This window comes from Tarenaya hassleriana, unplaced genomic scaffold, assembly GCF_000463585.1.
Source record: "Tarenaya hassleriana unplaced genomic scaffold, ASM46358v1 Cleome20, whole genome shotgun sequence".
Taxonomy (NCBI): Eukaryota; Viridiplantae; Streptophyta; class Magnoliopsida; order Brassicales; family Cleomaceae; genus Tarenaya; species Tarenaya hassleriana.
Genome location: NW_010965373.1, coordinates 1,684,882 through 1,709,285, shown reverse-complemented (window position 1 = coordinate 1,709,285; position 24,404 = coordinate 1,684,882). Strand labels below are relative to the sequence as shown.

Sequence of the window (24,404 nt, the reverse complement as noted above, 5' to 3'; positions counted from 1 at the left end):
CTTTCCCTTTCCAGGTCTTCTACCCGAGTAAGGACGGAACCAAGATACCGATGTTCATTGTAGCCAAAAAGGGAATCGAGCTTGATGGATCACACCCATGTTTGCTCTATGCCTATGGCGGGTTTAACATAAGCATAACGCCGTTCTTCAGTGTCAGCCGTATCGTTCTCAGTAGACATCTCGGCACTGTTTTCTGCTTTGCGAATCTCCGTGGTGGAGGAGAATATGGTGAGGAATGGCACAAAGCAGGTGCACTTGCCAAGAAACAGACTTGCTTTGATGACTTCATTTCCGGGGCAGAGTACCTTGTAACAGCAGGTTATACGCAACCGGGAAAATTGTGCATCGAAGGTGGCAGCAATGGCGGACTTCTGATCGGAGCTTGCATTAATCAGGTAGACTACAGATGACAGCTTATGAATCACAAGTGTAATTTCATTTAGTTGGGATGTATTTATGTACAAAAACTTACTTTTTTTGGACAGAGACCAGATCTTTTTGGCTGTGCTCTGGCTCATGTTGGCGTCATGGACATGCTTCGGTTTCACAAGTTTACCATAGGTGAGTTCAATCTTTGTCGCTCTTCTTTCCTCTTATGTTTGCGCTGATAGTTTTGCGGATGGAGACCATAAGTAAGCCAAATCCTGTTGTTGTCCACAACAGGTCATGCGTGGACTTCTGAATATGGCTGCTCCGACAAGGAAGATGAGTTTCATTGGCTGATCAAGTAAGTCTCTATTTCTCACACTCAGAACTAGGGCTGAGCACAGGTTGGTCACTTTCAGATTCCGAGGTTTCGAACCGTCTCCATATCCATGTTATTCGGTACCCAAAACTCGGGTATCTATAGAGTTCCAGATATTTGGATACTAGCGGGTTACGTGGTCAGGTTTTGCTCTATGTTACGCACAAGGTTGTGCGAGTATCCGTGGGTTTGGGTTATCACCATCTAATACCTGAACTCAAACCCGAAAGTTTGGTGTCTCGCCATTGCTATACCGTAGTTCCATCGGAGGATGAGTACCCAATTTTGCGGGTCCAGTCATACTACAAAAAATCTTATTCGTGTATGCTTATTCTAGTAGTTTCTAAATCCGTGTGGTATTATGTTGTAAAAAAGGTACTCACCTCTGCACAATGTGAAGAGGCCATGGGAGGAGCAGAGAACGGACAGCCGCTTGGTTCAGTACCCACCCACCATGTTGCTGACAGCAGACCACGATGACAGAGTCGTTCCCCTCCACTCCCTGAAATTTCTAGCGGTTCGTCTTTCTCCGTTACTTTCTCATCCCCTCTCTCCCTCTGCTTCCGATACATTGTTCAAACAAGGTATCGTTTCCGTGTGGTTTGCAGACTATGCAGTATGAGCTGTGCATGAGCTTAGACGAGAGCCCTCAGACGAACCCGATAGTCGGCAGAATAGAAGTTAAAGCCGGGCATGGAGCAGGACGGTCCACTCAAAAGATGGTAAAAAAATACTTCCTTGGTTGTCATAAGAATGATGAGTTTGGATAGTGTCGATAATAATGTAATATAATGACTAACCTTTGTGGGGTGGTGGAACAGATAGAGGAGGCGGCTGATAGGTACGCTTTTATGGCCAAGACGCTTGGTGCTTCATGGATCGACTGAATCCTTACTCGTATGGATGGATGGGCGACTTCTGACACATCTGTTTTATTTGGGCTCTGTAGAGCTTTATTATAATTTATCATCGACTATCTAATAAACGATAACCGAGTATAGCAGACAAGTTGTGAAACAAGGTTTTCCACAGATTTCGGCTTCTTCCGCATTCTAGTTTATTGGCCTCTTGCTCAAATAAAGTAAAAAAGCTTCCTCCTCGTTTCGGTAGATTCCCACTGGAAAGAGAGGAGGATATAAGAACAGGTAAATCAAACTGTGAACAATAATAATACATCCTAATGTTTCATATGAACGCAGACCAAAAATTTGATCGGGACTTTCTCCCAGCTTCAAAACTCAAAATCACACAACCCGGCTGCGGTTTTCTCAAGGGGGAAGACTGGAATTTGCCTACCTTTTGACAGAATCATCTCGTTGATTCTCGCCTCTATTCAGTCATCAAGGAAATCCATTTTGACGTCTGTGACATCAAGCTGCAGTATCTCAACCCTGCATCCTAAAATCGATCCGATGCTGCAAGTGATGAAACAACCCGTTTAGTAAAGACGGCTTATCGTTCTTTTGTTTCTTCACATTTAATAGACTTTTGTTCGCACATATGTTAATCCCTGCATAGTCACAGTTCTTATACCTGGGACTGGTCCGACCCAAATCTCCATGAACGAATTCCTTGATGTATGTCCCAGCCTACATTTTATAAACAGATTCTGCAGTTACCAATCATCGTCTATTGAGTACAACAACATCGGGAAACAAGATTCGGTACCTGGGTGCACAGATGCAAGAGAAAATACTGACAATTCCCTTCTATCTTCTCGATATTCATCCTGAAGATTGGAACGAGGAAAACAATCTTTAGTAAAAACTAAGGCGAAGCATTATCATGGAACAACGATTAAAAATCGGATGAGTGGAAACAACAGAGGCCATATCACTGACCAGTGTATAATCTTTTCTCGGTCCAATGGACTTCGTCGGTGAAGCACCCGTACTGGAGTTCTCTGCAAGATTTTCTGCAACAAAGAATGGAGGCGTCAATGGCTTGAGACCTTTCTCAGCAGAGCAGCCAAAAGAGAAGTTTCCGATACTAGAAAAAAATATGATAATTGTTGTTTATCATGGTGGGAGCGATTGAGAAATGAAATACAAGTATTAAAATGGAATTACTTGTTAAATATCCAAGTCTAAGATTCACCTAGTATGGCTAGAGTTATGAAAATATCATGGGATTCCCCAATCCCGGTTATACCGTTTATAACCTGAAGGTTATACTTCAACAGAAGACTATTAAAAATACCCAGAAGCACACACCGTCAAAACAGTAAATCAGGACCAAATGACGCACCAATTCTTTTAGAGAAGAAATGGACTCCAAGTCTTTATCTTCGAGTGGACGAGAAATCCACACAAGCGCAGCATATTGCTTCTGCAAGACATATGAAAATAAATCTTTGTTACTTTTCTTTTCCTAAAGCTTTATTTACGTCAAGCTGAAAATAGTTCAACAGATGAGACCGACCCTCTTCTCTCCTTCTCCTTCGCGCATAAGGTTCCAACAATGATTTTCCAAAAGCGTTAGGTTTCTTACCCCCACCTGCAGCAAGAATGGTGTTTCTAAGCTCCAAATTACGCAGAGAATCAAACAGACTGTTACAGCTGAGCGTGATCAGTTTGCACTCACTAGTTTGTTTTCCAAGTTGTTCATCTTAGCTTCGATTTCCTTCAGCAAATCCACTGATGGGAATCGGCGGGGATTCTGAATCTCAAGCAAGAAAGGTCTGCCTGAACCTAACATCCGAACCTGAAAACAGTTCTTTCATACTATCAGGGTAAACTTAGCGAGTTTAAACATGAAAACAAGAAAGGGACACTTTATTACATCAATATCTTCTCTACCAGCTGCGTGGAATTTGTAGTTATCACCAAAGCATGCTGGAAGAATGTTGCTCCCAATTATCTCCTGAAGAGGTAAGAAAAACTTTTGGACTCACTGATCTTCTTTAGTTATAAAATGAGAATGTCGAGATAACCAGCACGAGACTACCTCAACGGAGGCTTCACCCATCCTTTCATCATCAATAATCCATCGTGTCTGACTCACGTTTCTTGAGAACTGCAAAAAAAAAAAGGGAATCTTCAAACTGGCGCTGGAGTAAAATCTGTTACCCTATCACTGCAGCACACAACATTTTCCCATTACAATGCAAATGTTACAAGGAGTCATTTTTCTCGAGTATCTATAATATGTCGATGAATCTACATCATAATGGTTTGCAAAAGTCCAGTAAAGTGGAATATACACAGTTCAGGATGGGATGTGCACACATGGACACTTAAATTCCCCACTTCAAAATGATCATTGATATAACAATTCACTATATCGCACAACCACAATAACCAATAACTTACTTTGAGGTATCTCCCACCAAAGTAGATAGGCATTTTGTGGAAAAGCACTTCCAAGCTGCATGGTTTGTAAACCTGGACAGGTAGAAAACCCAAAAGCTGTTGACGTATGAGTGCATCCAAGCAGGCAAACGATTGAAACATAAGATGGTCAACCACAGAACAACATGAGCTTATCCAGGATATATGTGTACAGTGCTTCAAAATAATGACGTAATACAGAAGCTGTAGGACGAACATGCAAACATTTACCTTTTTCAGTGAATTCTGCAACATACAGTTTGATCCATTTTCTTTGTCTGCGCCACAGGAAATATCATGGCAATCATTTTTCATATCCAAAAACAAAGCTCAGGAAATAATAGCAATCAGAACAATTTGCAATTTGGTTAAGAGGCATTTGTCATCTGATTAAAAGGGCCACGAACAAGATAAACTACAGAAATGAGGGAAAGTTCAAGTAATGATGCATGCACCCTACAAGTCAAATATCAATTGAAACCCATTATCTCCCCGAACCCTTTAGCAAATTTAAAATATGTCGAGTTCAAAGAAATCAAACAAGTATCCGGCCTCTGTAAACACACCTGTTCTCCTCCTCTTTTGCTCACCCTTTGTTTCAGCAGCACTATCAACCTCATTTGGTGAGTTGGTGTATGTCAAACGTATGCGGAAAGGGCTTGAATCTGATTTAGCATCCTGAAAAACTTCAATTTTATGATGACAGTTGAAGGTAACCCCACTTTTTTCAACATATTTTTACTCTCGAAATTCTCTCTGCATGTCCGCTATTCCCTCTTGAAATTGTATCTTCTTCCCATAGTGGTGGAAGATTCAAACATCCATTATGTATGATAGCAAACAACAGTACCACAGGAGGAAAAAGGAACAAGCCAACAACGTCGCTGACATAAATCTATACAAGCGAATTTGAACTCACCAGTGAATTCTTCAGGAGATCTAAAATCAGATTTTTCAAGGCATCCTTTACTGAAGTTCTTTCAGTATCCAGCCAAACTTCAGATTCATACTTTCCTTTCAGGTATGACCTACAATGATGAAATGCAGCAAAATGTAATGCTGAAAAAAGAGTGAAACTTTGCAAACCTGAAGTATGTCTTGGCATTGCACTGAATCAGAAAGGGCATGGCTTTGTAGCAAAACAGCAATATATTTAAGTTTCAGACGTTGATGAACGCAAAGCTTACATGACTGCAGATTCATTCTCAGTGATAACCGACGGCACAGAGACTTCGAGACCAAAGCTATCGAACTCATGATGACTCTGCTTCACAAATTCCGCTATCCTCGTAGCAAAATCACTATTACTCTCCATTTTCACCACTGTCTGTTTGTCGTCGGAATAAATGAACTGCAAAACGCCTAAGCAAACAATACAGACGCCAGAGTGGTCAGACTCCGACGGGACACTCGTGTCGCCATCAACTGCATTCCGACTCCGGAGAGTCGACGTCGAGACCGAAGAAAAAACCGAATCGAAACCTCGGATTGCTACCAATCGGAAGATGCATCTCTCGCATACCTAACATAGCAATACCACATCGAATCACTCGGAAAATTTCAAAAGCAAACCCTAAGAATCATGCACAAACGAAGCATCAAACCCTAAGAATCACTGAGAAGAAGAGCAAAGAGCACGAACGCCGAGAGAAAGGAGGTCCTTCACGACGTCGGAGTGAATAGATTGAGCTGCTTCGTGCCCTCGCGAATCCCCGTTGTCACCGGGTCCGGGGACGCCGCCGGTGACGGTGGATGCGGCGGCGGCGCATGAAGCATCTGTAACTTCTGACATTTTCTGAAACTCAAGGAACGATGTCGTTTTACCGATGAGTTGCGCCTGCAGGACTTGGAGTGCATCAAGATATTTGAATAAGTACATGTATATTATGTACATATTAAAATAGTGAACTTATGATTAATTAATATTATTTATTTTCTTTTTCCAATTATTCTTCCGTTAAAATAAAGACATGTTCGTTCTTTTTCAGTTAAAAAAAAAATGGAACAACATTTGCGTTGGGACCAATCTATCGCCAACTGGATAAACATGTTAACATTTGCAAAGCGCAAACGCTAATAACCACAAACGCTGACAAAAAAAACAATCGCAAACGCAAACGCAAACGCAAAATGAGTTCGATATCCAAAGTTTTACTGATTCTGTATACAATAAGAACATTAAGAGATGTCCTTATTATTATTTTGTAAATCCAGTTTGATATTCTCATATTGTAAATAGCCAACACACAAGATATATCTTATAGTGATGAAGCTAAACCACGAATATCTACGTAACCAGACAACACCGCACGGTCTCTTTCCTTCACTTTTGTCTGAAATATAACCCTGCACATATATACAATGAACAATCATTAGATCCGATCCAATTTAAAACAGACAGGTCTCTTCGGCTCATACGTTTGTTTTCCGAAAGAACATAACAGAAAACAGCGTTTATCTTACCTCAACCCGTCGAGCCACATTTCAGTGATAAGAGTTTCGCCAGGGAAAACGTGCAAGAGGAACCTGCCGGATATGGTTTTGAGGGCGAATGCATCGCCCTTGCAAATGCATTTGATGACTGCCCTGACTGCAAAGCCGAGTGTGCATAACCCGTGTAATATCGGGCGTTGGAATCTGAATCATGTTTGGTCAGAACAAGATTAGTTACTCCATTATTATCAGGAAAAAAAAAAGGTGATCGGTCATGACAGAGAGAAATCGTATCAAAACAATGTTAGTGTAAGTAAACGATTACCCGGCAAGTTTTGCAAGTTCTGGATCTGAATGCAAGGGATTATAATCACCAGAGAGCCTATATAGCAATGCCTGCCGATGAAATCACAGCAAAGCAGCAGCCGTGAAAATGAAAATGTATTACTAAATATCCTCGAATAATAATTAGAGTCAAATTCTCGAATCCAGCAAACAAATTTATGTATCATGAACATGCCTGTGATGGTTGGGTACGTTCCTCGTGCACAGCAAAAGGCTGACTCTTGGGGATTTTCACAGTCGAAACCTGGTTACTTGGATAGTTTTTATAAGAAAACGGTTGTGATGAATTCGAGAATCCACCAGCACCTCGCAAAAACGCAGTTGTCCTGCGGAATTATTCACAGTTCAATTAAGTTCATTCACGAGGTTCCGAGCTCAAATTTAAATTTTCTTCATAACCATTTATTTTACCTATTCATGCACAACAATTCACCAGATTCTTCATTGTAGCTTTTGGTTTCCACCTCAAGAATCGCTGCTTTACCTGGAAAATTATCGGGGCAGAATAAATCAAATATCTAATGCATTCTCTTCCATTACGGTCAGTGCTAGATGCAGAATATAGAAGATAAAATGGCATTATGAGAAAGGGAACAGTGGCAGTGGAGAATGGAATGGCTAATGAATAAAGCGAGATGGGTTTAGATACAATTATATGTACCTTTGTCCTGCAATCCAGCCAGACCAACTTTGTTTATTAACTGCAAAATAAACAGAAACAACGGCATATTTAGAAATGGATTGCTGAAGATTTCTCAAGGAAAATTCTATAATGGATTCCCCTGAGTGATTAAAAAACCTATGCCGAGTTACTTACAGAAGCACTGGAAGGAAACGGCTTGTATATTTCTATGTATTGCTGTCCATGTAACAGGAGGCGAGGATCATATCTGCAAACACGAAACAGGCATAATGATAACACCATGATTATAAACTCGGACAGTTCAAACCTTAGAAGCAGGTCGGATGAAATTCTATCAGACCAAATGCAAGGCAGTGTTCCCAAAATTCACAAACCTATATAATATAATACCTTCCACTATAAAGAAATCCGACTGCACAAAGCATTTGTAACCAAGTATACACAGCAAGATGATGGTCGCAGTTTCATTTTTCATGTTTTTTTCTTTCCTTCGATTCAAAGAGTATCAAGGCCTTTACGACAACAAAGTCCCCGGGTCTAGTATATCCATGTGACTCAGCGACTGCCTAAACACCGACGAGCATCGAACAAGTCATCTACTAGAGCAGGTGCTCTGGATGAAACCAATCGAGCCAAATTCGTAGGATATGATCATTCTTTAAGGTGCTCATATCAATTTGCCTCTGAGATAACAAATAACCAAAAAAGAGTACAGTGCTTACTGAAAACTTGGCAAGTTCAGACCTTTGGTCAGAGATCCAAGTGAAAACAGAGCAGAAAAAGTCGGCAGGACCTGAACACAGGACACGACAAGGGATATCAAAAACACTCGAAAGCATAATCCGGACAAAACTAAACCCAGCTCAGTTATCAGATACCTGGACAAACTGTTGTCCATTTTCATGGTATACGAACTTCAGCTCATCCGAATCAACAGCATCACTTCCACACGCACCAACTCCCAAAGCATAGATTGCTACATCTCTGTTTCCACAGGCAGAACAAGTTGTTCATACAAGAGGAAATTTCATTAACTGTAACCCAGCAGCGAAACAATGAAGAAATTAACAATTTTTTTCCTTCACTTTCCATCATCTTAACATCAATTACGCAAATTCATACACCATAGATTCCTAACAAAGGAAGAAAAAACAAAGAAACCCCATATCCACATATGCACAGACACGAATATAAACGCGATAGAGAAGATGCAAACCTTTCGTTGTAAGTATATCTGGTCTGCGAAGAAGAAGAAAAAACAGAAATAGCGATTAAAGGGAGAGATTGCAGATATGTCCTTCTCGATCACGAAAAGATATGATCGGTGGAACAAATCGAGAACGAAAACGACGACGAAGAAGAAGAGAAGAAAACCTCGGGGAATTTGTGAGCGAGGGCTAGGTCAGGATTGAATCCAGAATCACGATTCGCCATTTTCCTTACACGACCAACGCAAAGCTGCAACTCCTTTGATATGCTGATTTTTCTTTTGGATTATAGTATAGATGGTCACTACAACGAAACGCAGCGTTTTTTGCGTCGACTTATCCAAATGATTTGGACCGAATTTTGAGGCATTTTAAAGAGAGTTTTAAATTATTTTCAAAATTAATAACAAGGGCATTTGGTCTAGTGGTATGATTCTCGCTTTGGGTGCGAGAGGTCCCGAGTTCGATTCTCGGAATGCCCCTTTTAACTTAGAAATTTTTTTTTGAACTTTGATTGCTAACAGTGTATTAGATCAAACGACCCAAACGTTATGTATCGTACTTCTTAAAGGACAAATTATTCTGCTATCATTCATATGAACCAGCTCTCTCAGGGCAGCGGTCTGGTGTGTCGTCCGCTCGCCCGCCCGCAAAGAAGAGAGTTTTTCGGGATCGGATATTCGTCTCTTGGCGAAGTCGAGTTTGTGTGGACGCGCAAGTAAAACTGCTGTCCCAAGTATTGCCTTTCCCAGTCCTCCGATCTCACGTTCCACATCCCTACGTTATCCAAAGCTACGTAGATCGCCGTCCACGACTTCCGATACACCTGCGTTCTCGGGGGGCAAACCCGAATCCGTTAAATGGCTTTATAGGGCTATCTTTTTGGCACGGTATAATGATAAATTTCGATTGTGTTGAAGGATCTCTCACCTGAACAGTGCAGCGTGAAACTGCGTCGTGGAGGTTGTACTCGTTTCTACTTTCGGGTGTCCACTCTCCACCGTCCATACTGTGTCGAACGAGAATTTCGAGAGAAAATAAATCGGTTACAACGATGACAATTTTCGGGTTCGAGAGTTGGTTATGGGAATACGTGGAAAGATACTTACCCAACGACGAAGAAAGAGTAACCGTTGAGGTGCCAGCTTTGGACGATATCTTCGGGGTTCTCGAACACGATTTCCACAAAGGCTCTGTAATCAGCCTGCATGACAGATGCATCCTGGTAGATTTCTCCGCCCGTGGGATGGTCAGATATGCTTCCAACCCGAAAAACGCCGTCGATCTTGTAGTAGTCTGCGAGTTTCAACGGGGTATCGGCGGGGATAAATGATATGCTATTCACAGCGTATCTTAGCTTGCCATTGACCTGTCCAGCTGAGCTAGCAAGTCTGATCGTTCTAGTCGTGTTTATCTTTCCGTAGTGGTACGTTCCCTGCGGATTTGGCCTTGGTCCGCTGGCCGTAAGATTAGTCCTGCAACCACCAAGCAAAACAACTTAGATGAGAATAGGTGAAACGGATAAACTTGTTCAAATCAGGACATGATCAACGAGAAGATAAACCCGAAAAACCCAATTGATATTAGCAAAACCAATCAAATCAAACTTGAAAGCTACTGAAACGAAAATATTAAGGGATATCCACAAGGCTTTCTGTAACTTTAGTGAGAGGCGAATGGCCAGAATAATAATTACTTGGGACAGAGCCCACGAGGGAAAGGTTACCTAATTGCTCGAGCCTGGTTCAAGGACCAGTTGATTTGGTCAGTTGGACCACCGGGAATAGGTCCAGAGACAGGTCCGGCGGAATTATTGTAACGGAGAACTCCGGTGGTGGTGAGATTTTCAGAGGTAAACTGAGAAGAGACCACGATGTAATAATCCCGAGCAGGCTGATCTGCTGTTATGAGGACCGAGTAAGATTGACCAACATGAACATCAAGCGACGAGAATGTCGTCTGGAGGGTATGTGTCCCTTCTACCTCGACAACCTTCATCGTGTGGCCTTGGATTTGGAAGTTGAGGGAAGTCTGTAATCCCACATTGGATATTCTCAGCCTGAATGTCTTCCCTGCAAGAACTCGCAATCCTAAGTTATCCGTAAACATTTAGACTGAGACGAGAGAAAAGAAAGAGCACCTTGTTCAACATTGATGGTGGCACCGCTTCCACGGCCATTGATGAGAATTCCATCGGGCAAAGGAAGCTTCTTGCCATTATCAAGTTGTGCCTTCAAGTCCTACAGAACAGTGTAAAAGCATAGACAATTCAAATCTCCGAGCAAAAAATTGCCATCATCCTTATCATTCAGGATGTGTACATTTGATTTCGATCTCCATTGTCAAGACAAAAAAAATACAAGTATGAATGTGGTTTTCAACTGTGCACCGAGTTTACCTCAAATTCCCTTTACACAAACTATCATATCTCCCTAAATCCCCAATTCAACCACCAAATTACAAGGAGCAACAATTTCGGCAGCCTGGAATCGCGATTCACAATAAATCGCGATCCCAAACGCAATCCACACTCTACATCCGCACGAATCTCAACATATACAGATCTGAATGCAGAGAGAAGAGAATGAAGCAATTGGATATATTATACCGTGTGGTTGGATTTATACCAGTCGCCGATGAGGACGGTGTAATCGCCGGCGGGATCAGGGAAAGGGACGGGGATCTTGGGGCGGCTGAGGATTCGGATGCCACCGAATCCGCCGGCGGCTTTGTGGAATCCGAGAGAGGGGAAGTAGTAGAAGCTTCCGATCTGATCCTTCACCTGCAGAGCGTACGTGTAGTTCTTCCCCGGAGGAATCGGGCATGTTGTTCCGTACACTCCGTCCACGAACGAGTTCCTCCTCTGTTGTATACCGCTCCTGTTTTTTATTTATTTATTTTAAATATTTAATGCGGTTAATCGAATATTACTTTTCCAAATAAAAATTAATCATAATTCAAACCAAAAATCTAAAACAAATAAATTATTTTTATTAATTTTTAAAAATTATACTTATTCAGTTGGATTTGTTTTTATTCTCGGATTATTCAATATTTATTTTTTAAACAAAAATAATCCAAGGAAAACCGTGTGATAACGGTAATAACAGTGTTGATATTTACATCACTACCATGCAAGAACATACCATTTCTTACAAAATATCCACCAAAAGAACGTATGTTAATTTGACTTTCATCGTCGAATAAATCATATATTACCGCGGAGTTAGCGGCTTAAATCCCATTTTCTAATTAAATTAAATTCGAATAATACCCAAAAAAAATTAAAAAATTAAATAATATAACCAAAGAAGAGGTACCATGAAATAAGGAAAGGCTCGTCGAGGCTATTGAAAACGTTAATGATGAGATTGTCATTCGTAACCGAGCGAACGTCCGGCCCCGGAAACTGCCCGTTTATCAATATACCCTGCCCGGAAGGGGGAAAAACGATTAAACCGGATCTAACCAATGAGAACCGGAATTAACCGAATCGGAATCTGTTATTTCATCCGTACGTACCTGTTGACGGACGCCGAGGGGATAAATATCGCCGTAAGTGACGTTCCAAGTGAAGAATCTGTACGGATCCTCCGCCGTGACGGCGAAGACGAGCGAGATTCCGGCTATCAATGCCGCGGCTAATGAGGCATTAACGGCCATTTTTTCCGGCAATGGAATCTGAAATCTCTCTCTCTCTCTCTCTCTCTCTGTGAACAAATCGAAGAAGGAGAAGGAGAAGGAAATTGTCCGTACAGTGGCGGTAGAATGATGGAGAGAGAGAGACCCTTAAAAGAGAGAAAAATTGGAAAAAAAAAAAAGAGGAAGAATAAAAGTCAGCGTCGGTCAAAGCAAGATTGTGAATTTTAGGACAGTGTGGATTTTGTCTCCCTGAAGGGTTTGGCAACATGATCCATTTTTGGGTTGTTTATGACAATTACTTAATTTGATCCAAACGAAATCACTGGTTTAGTGACTTTGGTATATACAAAATGAATTTTTTTGTTATTTTCCTAAATGATTGATTTTATTGTTATAGTATTATATATATATATATATATATATATATATTGGAACTCCTTCAAGCAATTGTAACAACGGGCCTTCTTATAGTATTGAATATTACATTTATTGTAAACTAATTAATGCGGGACATTGATAAGCATTAAATAGTTTTGAATCCAAATTTCAATTTGTTATATTTAACTGGTGATGATATTTCAAATAAAATATTTCGATATAAACTTCACATACCTATCGATTAAGTTAATAAAATAGAATAATATGACAGAACAAAGAAGAAGGAAAAACAAATAAAGCAGGACTTGAAATGTTTGAAATGTAAAAATGTGTATATGCCAATATATTCATCTTTAATAATTAAAAAAACGGAATATTATATTTATTATTCCTCTTTTTTTTTTTTGGTTGGGTCGTATGCTTTAGTTATCTTAATCAAGGGGGAAAGGCCGAAAGCAAGTATTAATGGGACCTAAATTTGTACTTTTGTAGTAAATGAAGAAGAACATATGTCACGTAAAAATGCGGCATGCTTGTTGCCATTACCTGCTTTGGCGGCATTATTAGAATAGAGCTTTATAAATATTTATTTATTTTTTTAATATCAAGGGGTGAAAATTTTCAAAATTCATGAAAACTCGAAATTTCAGGGTTTAAGTTTCAGGTCCGACCCTCACGTTTTCTTCTATCTTCGCTTCGGATTCTTCCACCTCGCCGGAGATTATAACTCCGACGGCCGGAGATCTGGTCGAAATGATTCCGGCGACAGGGAGTCCGGACCATAGTATTGGGCTTCTTTATTAATATACACTTAATGGGCCTTATTGGGCTTTAATTGAATGCTCCCTAACCTAAACGATATATAAAAAAAACTATAAATAAAATAAAATATAATTACTAAATTATGGGATGGAATAGTTATTTGTAGGCTACACATACGAAAAAGTTGGATATTGGATGTTTGGAGGTATTCCATTATTGAATTTGAATAGATCGAACTATAAAACTAGAAATTTAATTGTAAGTTTGAAAGTATTGAATATCTGAATTTTGGATGTGTATATGTGTATATATCTATTTTGCGAATAATTAGATATTCTGTGTATAGAACGAAATAAGATCAAAGCAAAAGGCAAGCGAAGCGAGGTATAGACAACACGATTCACACGACATACACTTAATATTATGAATACGCCAAGATTTTTTTTTAAAAAAATATTTTAATAATATTCGAGATATTAAAAAAAAATCAAATTTAATCCGACGACTGGATAATCAATTTCCTCGATCTGATTTTCCTAGAATCCCAATTTTCAAATAACCAACTTGGGAATTTTCGCATTTCTTATAAATACTAATTTATAATTTAAGTAAAAGCGTACATACAAACCGACATACATCAATATGGTGTATGTGAGGTTATACACCAATACACAGACATTATACAGACGAATACACAAAAATACATGACCGACAAACAAAGGATCATCATCATCACATTCATCACATAAAGCAAAGCATGGTTGAAATCTCATCATTCTTCTTCGCATCTTTAATCGGACTCCTTTTCCTTCTTCTCCTCTTCTCCACTCTTTGTGTGGTACCCAGGAAGTTTCTCCTTTATCTTCTCCAGAATCCCCTTCTTCTCCGCCGGATTCTGCGGTGGCGCCGTCTCCTCGGCGGCTGAGGCCTCCTCCGGCGTCTTGGCTTGACCAGGCAGCTTTTCCTTTATCTTCTCCATGAACCCTTTCTCCTCTCCTTCAGTCTTCTTCTTATCCTTCTTCTTCTTCCTCTTCTCCCCATTTTCGCCCTCTTCCTCGCTCGACTGCCGAATTAGAAAACATTGGCACAGTATTTCCTCAGATCATCCAGGATCAAGTAGTATCATATGATCAGACTATAATCATCTCAGAAACAAAGAATATCGAACTGAATCTTGTCTTATAGGCGTATCCAATAGCGAAATCGTTCGACGATCAATTTTATCCAAACTCCGGAAGAATCTACAAATAAAACTTACGGAGCTGGAAGAGCTACTGGTCCGGTGAAGCTTCTCGAGGAGACTAGGCTTCTTCTCCTCCTCCTCCTCGTGCTTCTTCTCCGGCACCGGCTCCGACACCTGAACCTTGTGATCGAATTCCGTCGCGATCGACTCTTCGGGTTTCGCTTCATCCTTCTTCCCCATGAAATCGAACAATCCCCGATCCTTGACCTCTGCCGTCTCCGATGACTCATCCGTCGCTACTCTTGGCGCTTCCTGCTCAGTCACGTTCTTCACTTCCTCAGCCATGGTGATGCGTAAGGATTGATCGAAAAAAAAAAGGAAGAAGAAGTTAAAGTTCTAATTGAAGTCTATCTGAGAAACTTCGGATTTCTATTGATTCTTCTTCTTGGGTGATTGATGATACTGGCACTGAGATGAGAGAAGAAAGTAGGGTTTTTTATAGCGTGAGGAGAGGGTCCAGTCCCACGCGCTCACAGTTCCATAATATTTAAATTAGAAGCAAAAGTTTAATCATATTACAGTTTCACCCCACTTCTTTTAGAAAATAAACTTAAACCTTAAAATATTTAGGTGCGGAATTCAAATTTTCTACAAGTATTCATTAATGGAAAAAGTTGAGTTCATTAATACGAAAGGAACATATATGAGAACTCATTTGAAAGGAACATAATATATATATATATATAAATTGAGTTTTCATGAAAGTTTAAATTGGCAATAAAGAAAAGTATTCTAATCAATATATCGTATTTTATTCCAAATAATAAATAATATGTGAATAATATACGAACTAAATCTAATTAAACAATCCGAATTTTGTATAAATCATTGTCCATTCAACTTCACGATGTAAATCTGTGTTTGTGAGATAAAATTATAAGTAGAGGGGCAAAAAATATATGTTTTTCCCTTGTAAAAAAAATAGGTAGAAAAAAAATCTTTTTAAAAAGTTTAAATTAACTTTCTCGTACCTCTTACTCTCACAATTTACTCGCCGTTGAGACGACACGTGTCAGGCAATGTCACATACCACGTCACGCTGGAACTTACGGTTAAAATAAGACTAAACATAAAAGTTTGAACCAAACACGACATGACACGTGGTACGTAACTTCAGCGCTGACGCTGCGGGACCCATATTTTGGTCGTGACTGGATTAATGTGAGATGTTGGTCCTGGGGTCCATATGACAAAATTTCTCGCGCCACGTCGGCAGAAGCTCTTATCTTTGTCCAGAAGTATTGAGAAATTTGGAGAACGGTCTTTCTTTTGTTCATTATATTCGGGGTGTTAAACGAGTCAGCTCACATCGTTCGAGTCTCGACTCGTTTGATTCAGATCGTTTTGAACTCGATTTGTTATATTCGTTTTTTAACGAGTCAGAAAAACTTCAGCTTAGATCGTTCACCAGTTTTTCGATTTGAACGAGTTCCCTAAACCCTAAACCCTAAACCCTAAACCGCTCGCCACAGGCTCCTTAGCCGCTCCTCCACATACTCCAACCTCCTGGGAAAATTTGGATGAATCCGTCAAGTCAAGGTCTGTCCAAGAAGATTGATTTACTGAGTTCGATGGTTGGTTTCTTTCTTTGTTCCAGCTCGGAGTATTAGGGGGAACTGCAGCAAGAGCTTAGCCTTGTGCAATATATTCCCACATCCGAGCAACTTGCTGATATCTTCAGGGTTTAGGATTTAGGGTTTAGGGTTTAGGGTGATATATAATATTTTTTATTTATATTTATTCTAAATTTAAATAAATACTTACAAAATTAATAAAACTCTAATATCATTTAATATTTTCAATTATCATCATCATAATAATTAGGATACTTATAATATCATATAAATAATATGAAAAAAAAGAATATAAAATTGTATTAGAGTTTTTTATATAAATTTAATTTATTTAAAAAAAAAGTTAGCTCGTTGAGCAGCTCGCCAACTCGCCGAACCAGGTTCATTGAACACGTGTTCAATGAACCTGACTCGTTAGGTTCGTTTTTTAATGAACTAAAAAAATCATGGTTCAGATCGCTCGTTTTCTGGCGAGCCACGAGCCAGCTCGCGAGTCGGACTCATTTTGACACATAGACTACAAGTATGGTTTGATGTAATTATTTTGATTTGTATTATATAAGTATATTTGGATTCTAACCGAACAGAATAATATAAAAGAAAATTCATCACTAATCTAATGTGAATTCTTTCAAATTGAATAGTTTACTTTGGAAGTCTGTTTATAATCCGAAAATCTATCAATTTTTTTGTACAATTAAATATTTTAAAGCATCGGACAAGTTCATATAAATCTTTTTCTTTAAATGAAGATTAGAATCTTATCTGAAATTTTTTTTTTACCAATTAAATTACCCAATATTGGATTTGGTTTGAAACTTTCAACAAATGAATGGTTAATATTCGAATATTTTAAACACGTTTATATATAATAATCAAAATATTGATAAAATATTTTGGTGTGCCTATGGCCACATTAATTAAAATGGAAACAAATAATCTATCCTCGGTAACTATGGGCAGGTAGAGCGGCCCATTAGTGATAAATGATAATGCAACACGAGGATAAGTGCGTAAGGCCATTTTGGTTACGTAAGTTGCATGTATTGCATCCATGCATGCATAATCATAACGTTATTGAAATTAAAATAATTGATAATATGTCATTTTCGGAGAATATTAAAAAAGAGAAAGATAATGGTCGTCGGTCGGTTTAGTGCGTTGAGGCCCCAATACAAAAAAAGATCGGTGTTCGAGTTGGCAAAGGCCTACGTGCCCAACTATTCTCCTCTCCATATAATCAAATAAAGACGTCCATAAGATTCACGAAACCATAACCATGGACTGATTTAATTTAATATCTACATAAGGTTAGGTCGCATTTATTCGCTAAAATTAATGAACAAATTTAAAAGAACGACAACGTCTCTATTTCGATAGTCTCTCACACTACGAATGTTTCAATCACGACCATCAAATAAAAAAACTATATAATATCATTTTTCAAGGATGAAAAATGTTATATGTAATTAGTTTTCGTATATTTCTGTCGGAGAATATAGAGAAATATTAGGCCGCATATTATGCATATGGGACTTATCTTTAATCTCAATGTATAAGAGCTCTGAAATAAATTTACAACCGTCCTTCAATTATTTATAACTTTCAACTGCTTTATTGACTAATACTACAATAATGTAACAACAATAATAATGCATTGAATTAGTGTCCGTACATTCCAGCCTATAGTGTCGGACTTATCCTTGGTGGGTAGGCCGAAAATGGTAATTTCATTTGTTATAATCGTTTTTTAATATTCTTATTTAGTTTGAATTCGAACTTTAGATGTGCAGTTTTAGGTTATTTTTCCTTTTTTCAAAATTATTAAAGGCAACTTATCATTTTGTTAACCTCGTTGCTTTTTCTAATTCGCAGAAAGAAATCAAATAAATCAACTTCATCGACTACATAGTCATACATACATGTATGCATATACATTTTTTTTTAACTAGAAAGTTCACTAGATCTTTGATCTGACTACATTTTCCATGTCATGGAACATGAATGCATGCATACATACATATGTGACTTTGTTTTGTATTTTTTTTCTCTTGAGATTTTGTCTTCTTCGGATCAAATAAGGAATATTCACAATTTTAAATTATTTATAGCTTATACTAAGTGTGGCTAGTTAGAATTTAGTTTATTGTTTATCAGGTTATTTTTTATTTAGATTTTACGATTAAAATTTATATATAATGGTAATACAAAAGCTTTTAAAAAAATAAATAATCGGTCCGTATTTTCGTATATCATGTTATTATAATCTATTTACTTTCTATGCATCTTAGGGAATACTAATTTTTTTAAAAATATGTGTTCGGTCTAATTTTTAAAATATTTTGTTATCAACTCTATTATAATAATTATACCCAAAAAAAAACTCTATTATAATTATAATTTTCTTAAATAGAAAAAAATACACAGCCAGCAGCCTACAGTGTTGACTACTTGACTCCATTATGGGCCTGTTGGGTTGGGTGTTGGGCTTAATAAAGACCCGGAAGCTGAAAACCCGACCCGGTTTAGAGAGTCTCCTCGCTAGCGTTCCCGGGACCTGAACGAATCGAACATTGTTGTTTCGTCTCTGCAGAATTTCGATTCGATCTTCGCATCTCACATAATTTTCCCATTTTTTTTTTATCTTTGGAGTTCAAATCCGTATTTTCTCCACATAAATCTTCCTCCGTTTCCGGATTTCTCCGAGGGTCTTCGATCTTTGCGTCGTGTGAGATCGTGAGCGAGGGGGGACCCTGGAAGGGAGGAATTTTGGGGGATTTCGGGAGCCCTAGGGAGCGATGATAACGAGGTCGAATCTAGCAGAGCAGCTGAGAGAATACCAGATTCGATCGAAGCATGATTGGGCTTCCGTCTCCTTCTTCTCATCGACATCGAATTTCTCTTCTTCTAGGTAACAGTTCCATCCTTAAGAGCTCCTGTTGCTCATGTCGGATTTAGGATCTGTATGATCCTGTATGCTTTTTTTCTAATTTGGGGTCTGTATGTTGCTGGCGTTGGTGTTGCCTGCGGGCAACAGAATGTTGGTTCGCAGGAGATGGCTTTTGTTGCGTCGGTTAGGGCTTTGGATGTGGTTCTTGAATTCGCATTTGAAATTTTCTGCATGTGATGTTTGATTGAAAAGGGAGAAGAAGGAAATGTGAAAATCTTATTCGGTTGACTCGTAAACTATGATTAGATCATTCAGCATGTTCTTTGAGGTCTGATTTTTTTTTTCAGTGCATTTAGATGACATCTCAAAGTGAAATTCAAACGAGGAATCATTATTCGCTTGTCACCATCTTGGTTTACTGGGATGACGAGGGACATGTAAGGTGGAAGCTGAAGACATAAAAATGTGGATTTTGATCATGTTTAGCAATTCGATATGTTCTTTGTTCTTCGCTTTCCTTTGAATGTCGATCCCCAGCCCATGCCATGGATAGAGATTCACTGGGAGGACCCTTCTTTTAAGAAAGTTCTCTAAAATGAGAGGAAAATGACACATTTCAGATTTGGGTGAAATAGTGAGTTTAATGTGATCAAGAAACATGAGAAGAAAAATGTAATCTACTGCCATGATGTTAAGTTGGTCGAACTTCTCACCCTTCTTCTTTATCCTTTAGTTTTCGGTTGTAAGATTATCTGCAACGGGCTCTTTGCAAGGAAGAAGCCTAGACAAGCTATTTGCTTGAGGAAATTTGATTCCTTTTGATATTCATTTCAAAGTGTGGCTGCAGTTTTCATGATTATAAAGTAATCTACTGCCATCTGAGTTTTATTTTTCATGATGTTGCTGTGATGCAGGGTGGATGTGGTGGTATTTGTGATATGGGAACTAGTCATCTTAGCATTCTTGGTGTTTTCAGCGGTTTCCTTGTACTTTAGGAGGTTGCAACTCGCTTTCATCCTCGTCTGTATCACCCTCCTTCTTCTCGTCTGCATGAAGATCACTAAGCAAGTCAGATTAGCCCGCAAAAAGAAGCGAAGGATGCTTCTTCCTCTATCTATGTAAGTCCAACCACGAAATTTCCAAACCCTTTTTTTTATCTCTTTTTCTTTTTACCGTAAACCACCCGAACCCCCCTGGTTGAGCTTTGTACCCGTTTGCACGAATGTAAACAACGAAGACTAAAGAATGCTCTGCTCTCGGTATCTTCACTATATGCCCATCGAAGAACAGAAGAAGAGAGAGAGGCTGAAACCACATCCGGGCAACCATAGGGGCTCAGAAGAGTTTCCTATCTCTTGTTAGTGTTTCACTGTGATCGGATTTGGTTCGGACACTAGAGTTTTGTCTGAAGGCTGTTTTAATCTCTAATGTGGTTTGTGAAATTTTAGTTGGTTCTTCATAGATATTGAAAAGGGTAAAAAAATTCGAAACTTTCATCGAATACTCCTGCTACAGCGGTACGGACACCAGTTTGATGGTGGTGATGATGCTCTTTCGATTTGTTTCTCTTCCTTTTATTTTAATTTGTCTTATGGTGCATTAATTTTTTTGGATAATTATTGAATGGTGCAACCCAACCGTGTTATATTGCATTTTGCACAAACGATGAAATGACGAGAGGAAAATATAAATGTAATCCAAATTTGGGTGGCTCAACCACTAAAGGAATGAGGTAAAGCTCTTTTTCCACCTGGTACTCATTTGGGGAGGATATTCACGTGCATTTTTCGGATTTTTTAGAAGATGTGGTCGGATGAAAGATCCGTTGAATTTTTTTATTATAAAATATATATATATATATATATAAATGTACAAATGTAGGGTAATTGCAAAAACATGAATTTCAACAAATTACTGTACGTTGGATAAATAAAATTAAAACATTTTGTTTATAGATAAAAATAGGTTAACGGTAAAATGATGTTTTAGAGTGATTATTTATTTTTTCACATAATTTTATATTAGAGATAGATATTTGGATATATAATTAAATAGTAGACACGTTGCAAGATATTTGTTTTCGTTCTCTATCCATTGGGAAATTAAACACCAAAATTGAGAGAGAAAAAATATCCCTAAAACATGATATCGCTAAATGCAAGCAATAGGAAAAAAGGCATCTGAATTTTCAAAGCTTGGAGGTGGCGAGCTTTATAAGATCCTTTCGCAGAATCTTCCCCGACGGATTCTTAGGAATCGAAGCCACAAAGGCAACCTTCCGAATCCTCTTGTACGGCGCAACCTGTTCAGACACGAAGTCCATTACGCTCTTCTCTGATAGCTTGCTTCCGGGCTTCCGTACGATGTAGGCCATCGGAAACTGCCCTGCCTCCCTGTCCGGAAACCTGCGAATTGTTATCGACAGTTTTTTGGATATTTTTTTTTTGTGTTTTTATTTATACGGACAAAAAAAAACATGAGCGATGAAGTTTGATATTTCTACTTACGGGATGACTGCAGCATCTACGATTTCTTGATGAACAAGTAACAGAGCCTCTAGTTCAGCTGGAGGGACCTGTTCCATGATCATCACCAATTGCAAAAATCATGAGATACCAAAAGTCAGGAATTCACACGTGTCAGAATCAAGCTGAACAAACCCATGTTTATGTGTATATGTATATGTACATGTGTGTATATACACATACCTGGTAACCCTTGTATTTGATAAGCTCCTTCAAACGATCAACCACGAAGATGAATCCGTCTTCATCAAAGTAGCAGAGATCTCCAGTTCTCAACCATCCTTCTGAATCAAGAGTCGAGCTCGTTGCTTCTTCATTACTGAAATAACCTGCCAACGAAGACAGACATATCATCATAATGATCAGACAAAACACAGAAACCATGTCAGAAAATCTCTGCATTATGATCTTTCATCACAAAGTAATCTCCAAACCCGAGAATTTCAGATTCGGATTCGGGCCGAAACCCAGCTTCATAGCACTCGGATTCGAGTTTGGATCGACCCATTTGATATCCTATTTTTTTTATATTTGGATTAAGTTTTTTTTTATCATCTGTTTTTTTATTAAAAAAAATCGGATTTTTGGATTAGCCCAGAATTCGTCTGACTAATCTCGACCAAACCCGATCCCCAAATTGAGCCCGGACCGAAAGTCCAAAATTTTTAGGATCTAACAATTGAAACCAAAACCGATCACGTTTCGGATGGATTCGGTCGGGTTTCGGGTTTGCATCGACACCCAGTGACCCACAAGAAAAAACCCAGAATTTATCTCAGTGGATTTCTGCATCAATCTATACCTTTCATGATCGCTGGACCCTTGAGCCAGAGCTCGCCGGTCTGGTTCAACCCGAGAGCCCGGCCCGAGTCCGGATCCACGATCTTCCCCTCCATGCTCGGCGACAACAATCCGGCGGTTCCGTACCGCCGGCTCTCCTCCAGCGTGTCCGTCGAAGCCCCCATCCCCGTTGACTCGGTCAACCCATACCCTTGAAGAATCCTGACGTTTGGGTACTTCTCCACGAAACCCTCGATCACCTCCTTGCTCAGTGGAGCTCCTCCGCAGAGAATAGATTGCAGCGAACTCAGATCGTACTTGCGCTTGATCTGATCAGCGCCATTGACCATGGCGACCAATATTGGAGGCACGAGTGGGAGATACGAGGCTCGGTATTGTCCGATCGCCGACATCATCTCGTGCATGTCGAATTTGGACAGTATGATGATGGTGGATCCGCAAGCGAGGAGACCCGTCGCAAACGCGGCCAAGCCGTAGATGTGGAACATAGGCACTGTACAGATGAATCTATGTTCTCCTTGGTCTCCGTTTTCAGATCTGAATCGATTAACCACTGTCTGAACCATCGAAATTAGGTTTTTGTGGGAGGAGACGACCCCCTTGCTCGCGCCTGTGGTCCCTGACGAGTACAGAAGAGTCGCCGTGTCATCCTGGTCGACTCGTTCCCTGACTCGGCTCTCACTCGGCCGCTTCTTCTCCATCATCTCCACCAATATCCCCGCGATTCTCGCGCCGCACGTGGAATCCACTCGCTCCTCCTCGTCCATGAGCACCATCGGGAGATCCGCGGCGATTTTGGGGAGGAGACCGGCGGTGGTGAATGCAAGGACGGGCTTGGAATCCGAGATCTGTTTAGAGATCTCGCCGGAGGTGTTGAGAGGGTTGGTGGTGGTGATGATGGCGCCGAGGGACATGACAGCGAGACAGACGACGGGGAAGAAGATGGAGTTCGGTGACAGCAAGAGCACGACATGACCCTTGCGGATACCCATGTCGGAGAGACAGGAGGCGACTGAGTCAACAGACCGCCATAGCTCGGAGAAGCTGAGGTTTTTTCCGGTGACGGCGTCGATGAAGGCGATCTTGCCACGGTGGGCCTGAGACGAGATGAAGGTCTTGATGTCGAGCGATGGATTTGCCGGCAAAGAAACCGGCGGTCGTTTGCTGTAGAACGTCGAATTCGATTTGCAGAATCCGCTCCGAGGATTTACAGACTCCATCTCTTCTTTCTCAAATTTCTAAGGAAGTTTTTGTTGTGTTTCAGAAAATCAATGAACACGTATATATATATATATCTCTGTGTGTGTGTGTGATTTTTTGTACTCCTGATTCAATCCAAAATAGGAAATCTAATTCTATTCAAAGTCTCTTGAGGCACGGTTATGGAAGTTTTAAATCAGGAGTTTGACTGTTTGTCCACGTCGGAGTGGCAGAGGATTTTCTTGGCTTTTTTGTGCACGTGTGTTTTTTAATTAAACCACGTTGTCAAGTGTCAACTATATTTTCAACTGGATTTTAATTATGAGATATTATGATATTTAATTGGATATGATCGAATCTTTGGTAGTAAAAAAATACTTTTGCTCTTCTTTAAATGTTTGATTTGTTTCCTAATCAATTTAGTTTATTCTTCCTTAAAAATACGTTTCTCATTAAGAAACAAATATAAATTTTACCATTAAATAATATATTCCAAAGAAATTTGTTGTGCGTTACGGATTAAAAAAATACCAGAAAGTCGATGATGGAATTCAATCCGACCCGCCCAACAAAAAAAAACAAAAAAAATATCTACGAAAATACAGAGTTGTTTTTAATTTATGGAAAACTACAGGTATTTGTTGACAATTTCTTGTTAGGATAATCACAGGCCTACTGTTGGGCTT

General features: G+C 39.5%; 7 protein-coding genes and 1 non-coding gene across 11 annotated transcripts in view; 3 read left to right on the top strand and 5 right to left on the bottom strand.

The window, feature by feature from the left end:
- The window catches only part of LOC104813766 (prolyl endopeptidase-like), a 4,491-nt gene extending 2,703 nt beyond the window's left edge, over positions 1-1,788 (top strand). For both annotated transcript variants that reach the window (XM_010541512.2, XM_010541511.2), the window contains exons 7-12: positions 15-395; positions 486-561; positions 664-727; positions 1,121-1,262; positions 1,354-1,467; positions 1,567-1,788. In XM_010541512.2, the coding sequence (XP_010539814.1) occupies positions 15-395; positions 486-561; positions 664-727; positions 1,121-1,262; positions 1,354-1,467; positions 1,567-1,632 (843 nt within the window). In that variant the 3' untranslated portion in view covers positions 1,633-1,788. The remainder of the gene's footprint in view (positions 1-14; positions 396-485; positions 562-663; positions 728-1,120; positions 1,263-1,353; positions 1,468-1,566) is intronic.
- Positions 1,770-5,968, bottom strand: LOC104813767 (putative tRNA pseudouridine synthase Pus10). Of its 2 annotated transcripts, XM_010541513.1 has the most exons (16): positions 5,717-5,968; positions 5,262-5,596; positions 4,994-5,102; positions 4,641-4,752; positions 4,306-4,352; positions 4,057-4,128; positions 3,692-3,760; positions 3,527-3,607; positions 3,329-3,448; positions 3,167-3,241; positions 2,993-3,073; positions 2,587-2,660; positions 2,414-2,474; positions 2,279-2,334; positions 2,042-2,160; positions 1,770-1,862 (listed from the first exon to the last, which is right to left on the bottom strand). In XM_010541513.1, the coding sequence occupies exons 1-15, from the start codon at positions 5,966-5,968 to the stop codon at positions 2,079-2,081; spliced, it is 1,626 nt and encodes a 541-aa protein (XP_010539815.1). In that variant the 3' UTR covers positions 1,770-1,862; positions 2,042-2,078. The 2 variants fall into 2 exon arrangements, with proteins under 2 accessions (XP_010539815.1, XP_010539816.1); XM_010541514.1 differs by lacking the exon at positions 1,770-1,862 and having other exon boundaries at positions 1,880-2,160.
- Positions 5,969-6,183: 215 nt separating this feature from the next.
- On the bottom strand, positions 6,184-8,979 carry LOC104813765 (enoyl-CoA hydratase 2, peroxisomal). The gene is made up of 11 exons (XM_010541510.2): positions 8,870-8,979; positions 8,712-8,734; positions 8,374-8,479; positions 8,218-8,288; positions 7,670-7,742; positions 7,514-7,553; positions 7,264-7,336; positions 7,028-7,178; positions 6,833-6,903; positions 6,538-6,711; positions 6,184-6,420 (listed from the first exon to the last, which is right to left on the bottom strand). The coding sequence occupies exons 1-11, from the start codon at positions 8,927-8,929 to the stop codon at positions 6,333-6,335; spliced, it is 930 nt and encodes a 309-aa protein (XP_010539812.1). The 5' UTR covers positions 8,930-8,979; the 3' UTR covers positions 6,184-6,332.
- Positions 8,980-9,113: 134 nt separating this feature from the next.
- On the top strand, positions 9,114-9,185 carry TRNAP-UGG. Its single transcript has one exon. It is a non-coding gene; the product is annotated as a tRNA-Pro (tRNA).
- Positions 9,186-9,192: 7 nt separating this feature from the next.
- Positions 9,193-12,443, bottom strand: LOC104813764 (L-ascorbate oxidase homolog). Its single transcript, XM_010541508.1, has 8 exons — positions 12,226-12,443; positions 12,024-12,133; positions 11,312-11,582; positions 10,844-10,943; positions 10,430-10,775; positions 9,813-10,178; positions 9,634-9,712; positions 9,193-9,529 (listed from the first exon to the last, which is right to left on the bottom strand). The coding sequence occupies exons 1-8, from the start codon at positions 12,364-12,366 to the stop codon at positions 9,314-9,316; spliced, it is 1,629 nt and encodes a 542-aa protein (XP_010539810.1). The 5' UTR covers positions 12,367-12,443; the 3' UTR covers positions 9,193-9,313.
- A 1,621-nt stretch (positions 12,444-14,064) lies between these two features.
- Positions 14,065-15,151, bottom strand: LOC104813763 (dehydrin ERD14-like). The gene is made up of 2 exons (XM_010541507.1): positions 14,744-15,151; positions 14,065-14,548 (listed from the first exon to the last, which is right to left on the bottom strand). Exons 1-2 carry the CDS (start codon positions 15,011-15,013, stop codon positions 14,276-14,278), a joined length of 543 nt encoding a protein of 180 aa, XP_010539809.1. The 5' UTR covers positions 15,014-15,151; the 3' UTR covers positions 14,065-14,275.
- Positions 15,152-18,863: 3,712 nt separating this feature from the next.
- On the top strand, positions 18,864-20,775 carry LOC104813762. Its single transcript, XM_010541506.2, has 2 exons — positions 18,864-19,213; positions 20,107-20,775. The coding sequence occupies exons 1-2, from the start codon at positions 19,101-19,103 to the stop codon at positions 20,312-20,314; spliced, it is 321 nt and encodes a 106-aa protein (XP_010539808.1). The 5' UTR covers positions 18,864-19,100; the 3' UTR covers positions 20,315-20,775.
- A 457-nt stretch (positions 20,776-21,232) lies between these two features.
- LOC104813760 (4-coumarate--CoA ligase-like 5) lies at positions 21,233-23,853 on the bottom strand. Of its 2 annotated transcripts, none has more exons than XM_010541504.2 (4): positions 22,520-23,853; positions 21,901-22,046; positions 21,700-21,767; positions 21,233-21,597 (listed from the first exon to the last, which is right to left on the bottom strand). In XM_010541504.2, the coding sequence occupies exons 1-4, from the start codon at positions 23,736-23,738 to the stop codon at positions 21,381-21,383; spliced, it is 1,650 nt and encodes a 549-aa protein (XP_010539806.1). In that variant the 5' UTR covers positions 23,739-23,853; the 3' UTR covers positions 21,233-21,380. The 2 variants fall into 2 exon arrangements, with proteins under 2 accessions (XP_010539806.1, XP_010539807.1); XM_010541505.2 differs by having other exon boundaries at positions 21,233-21,585.
- Between the last annotated feature and the right edge of the window lie 551 nt (positions 23,854-24,404).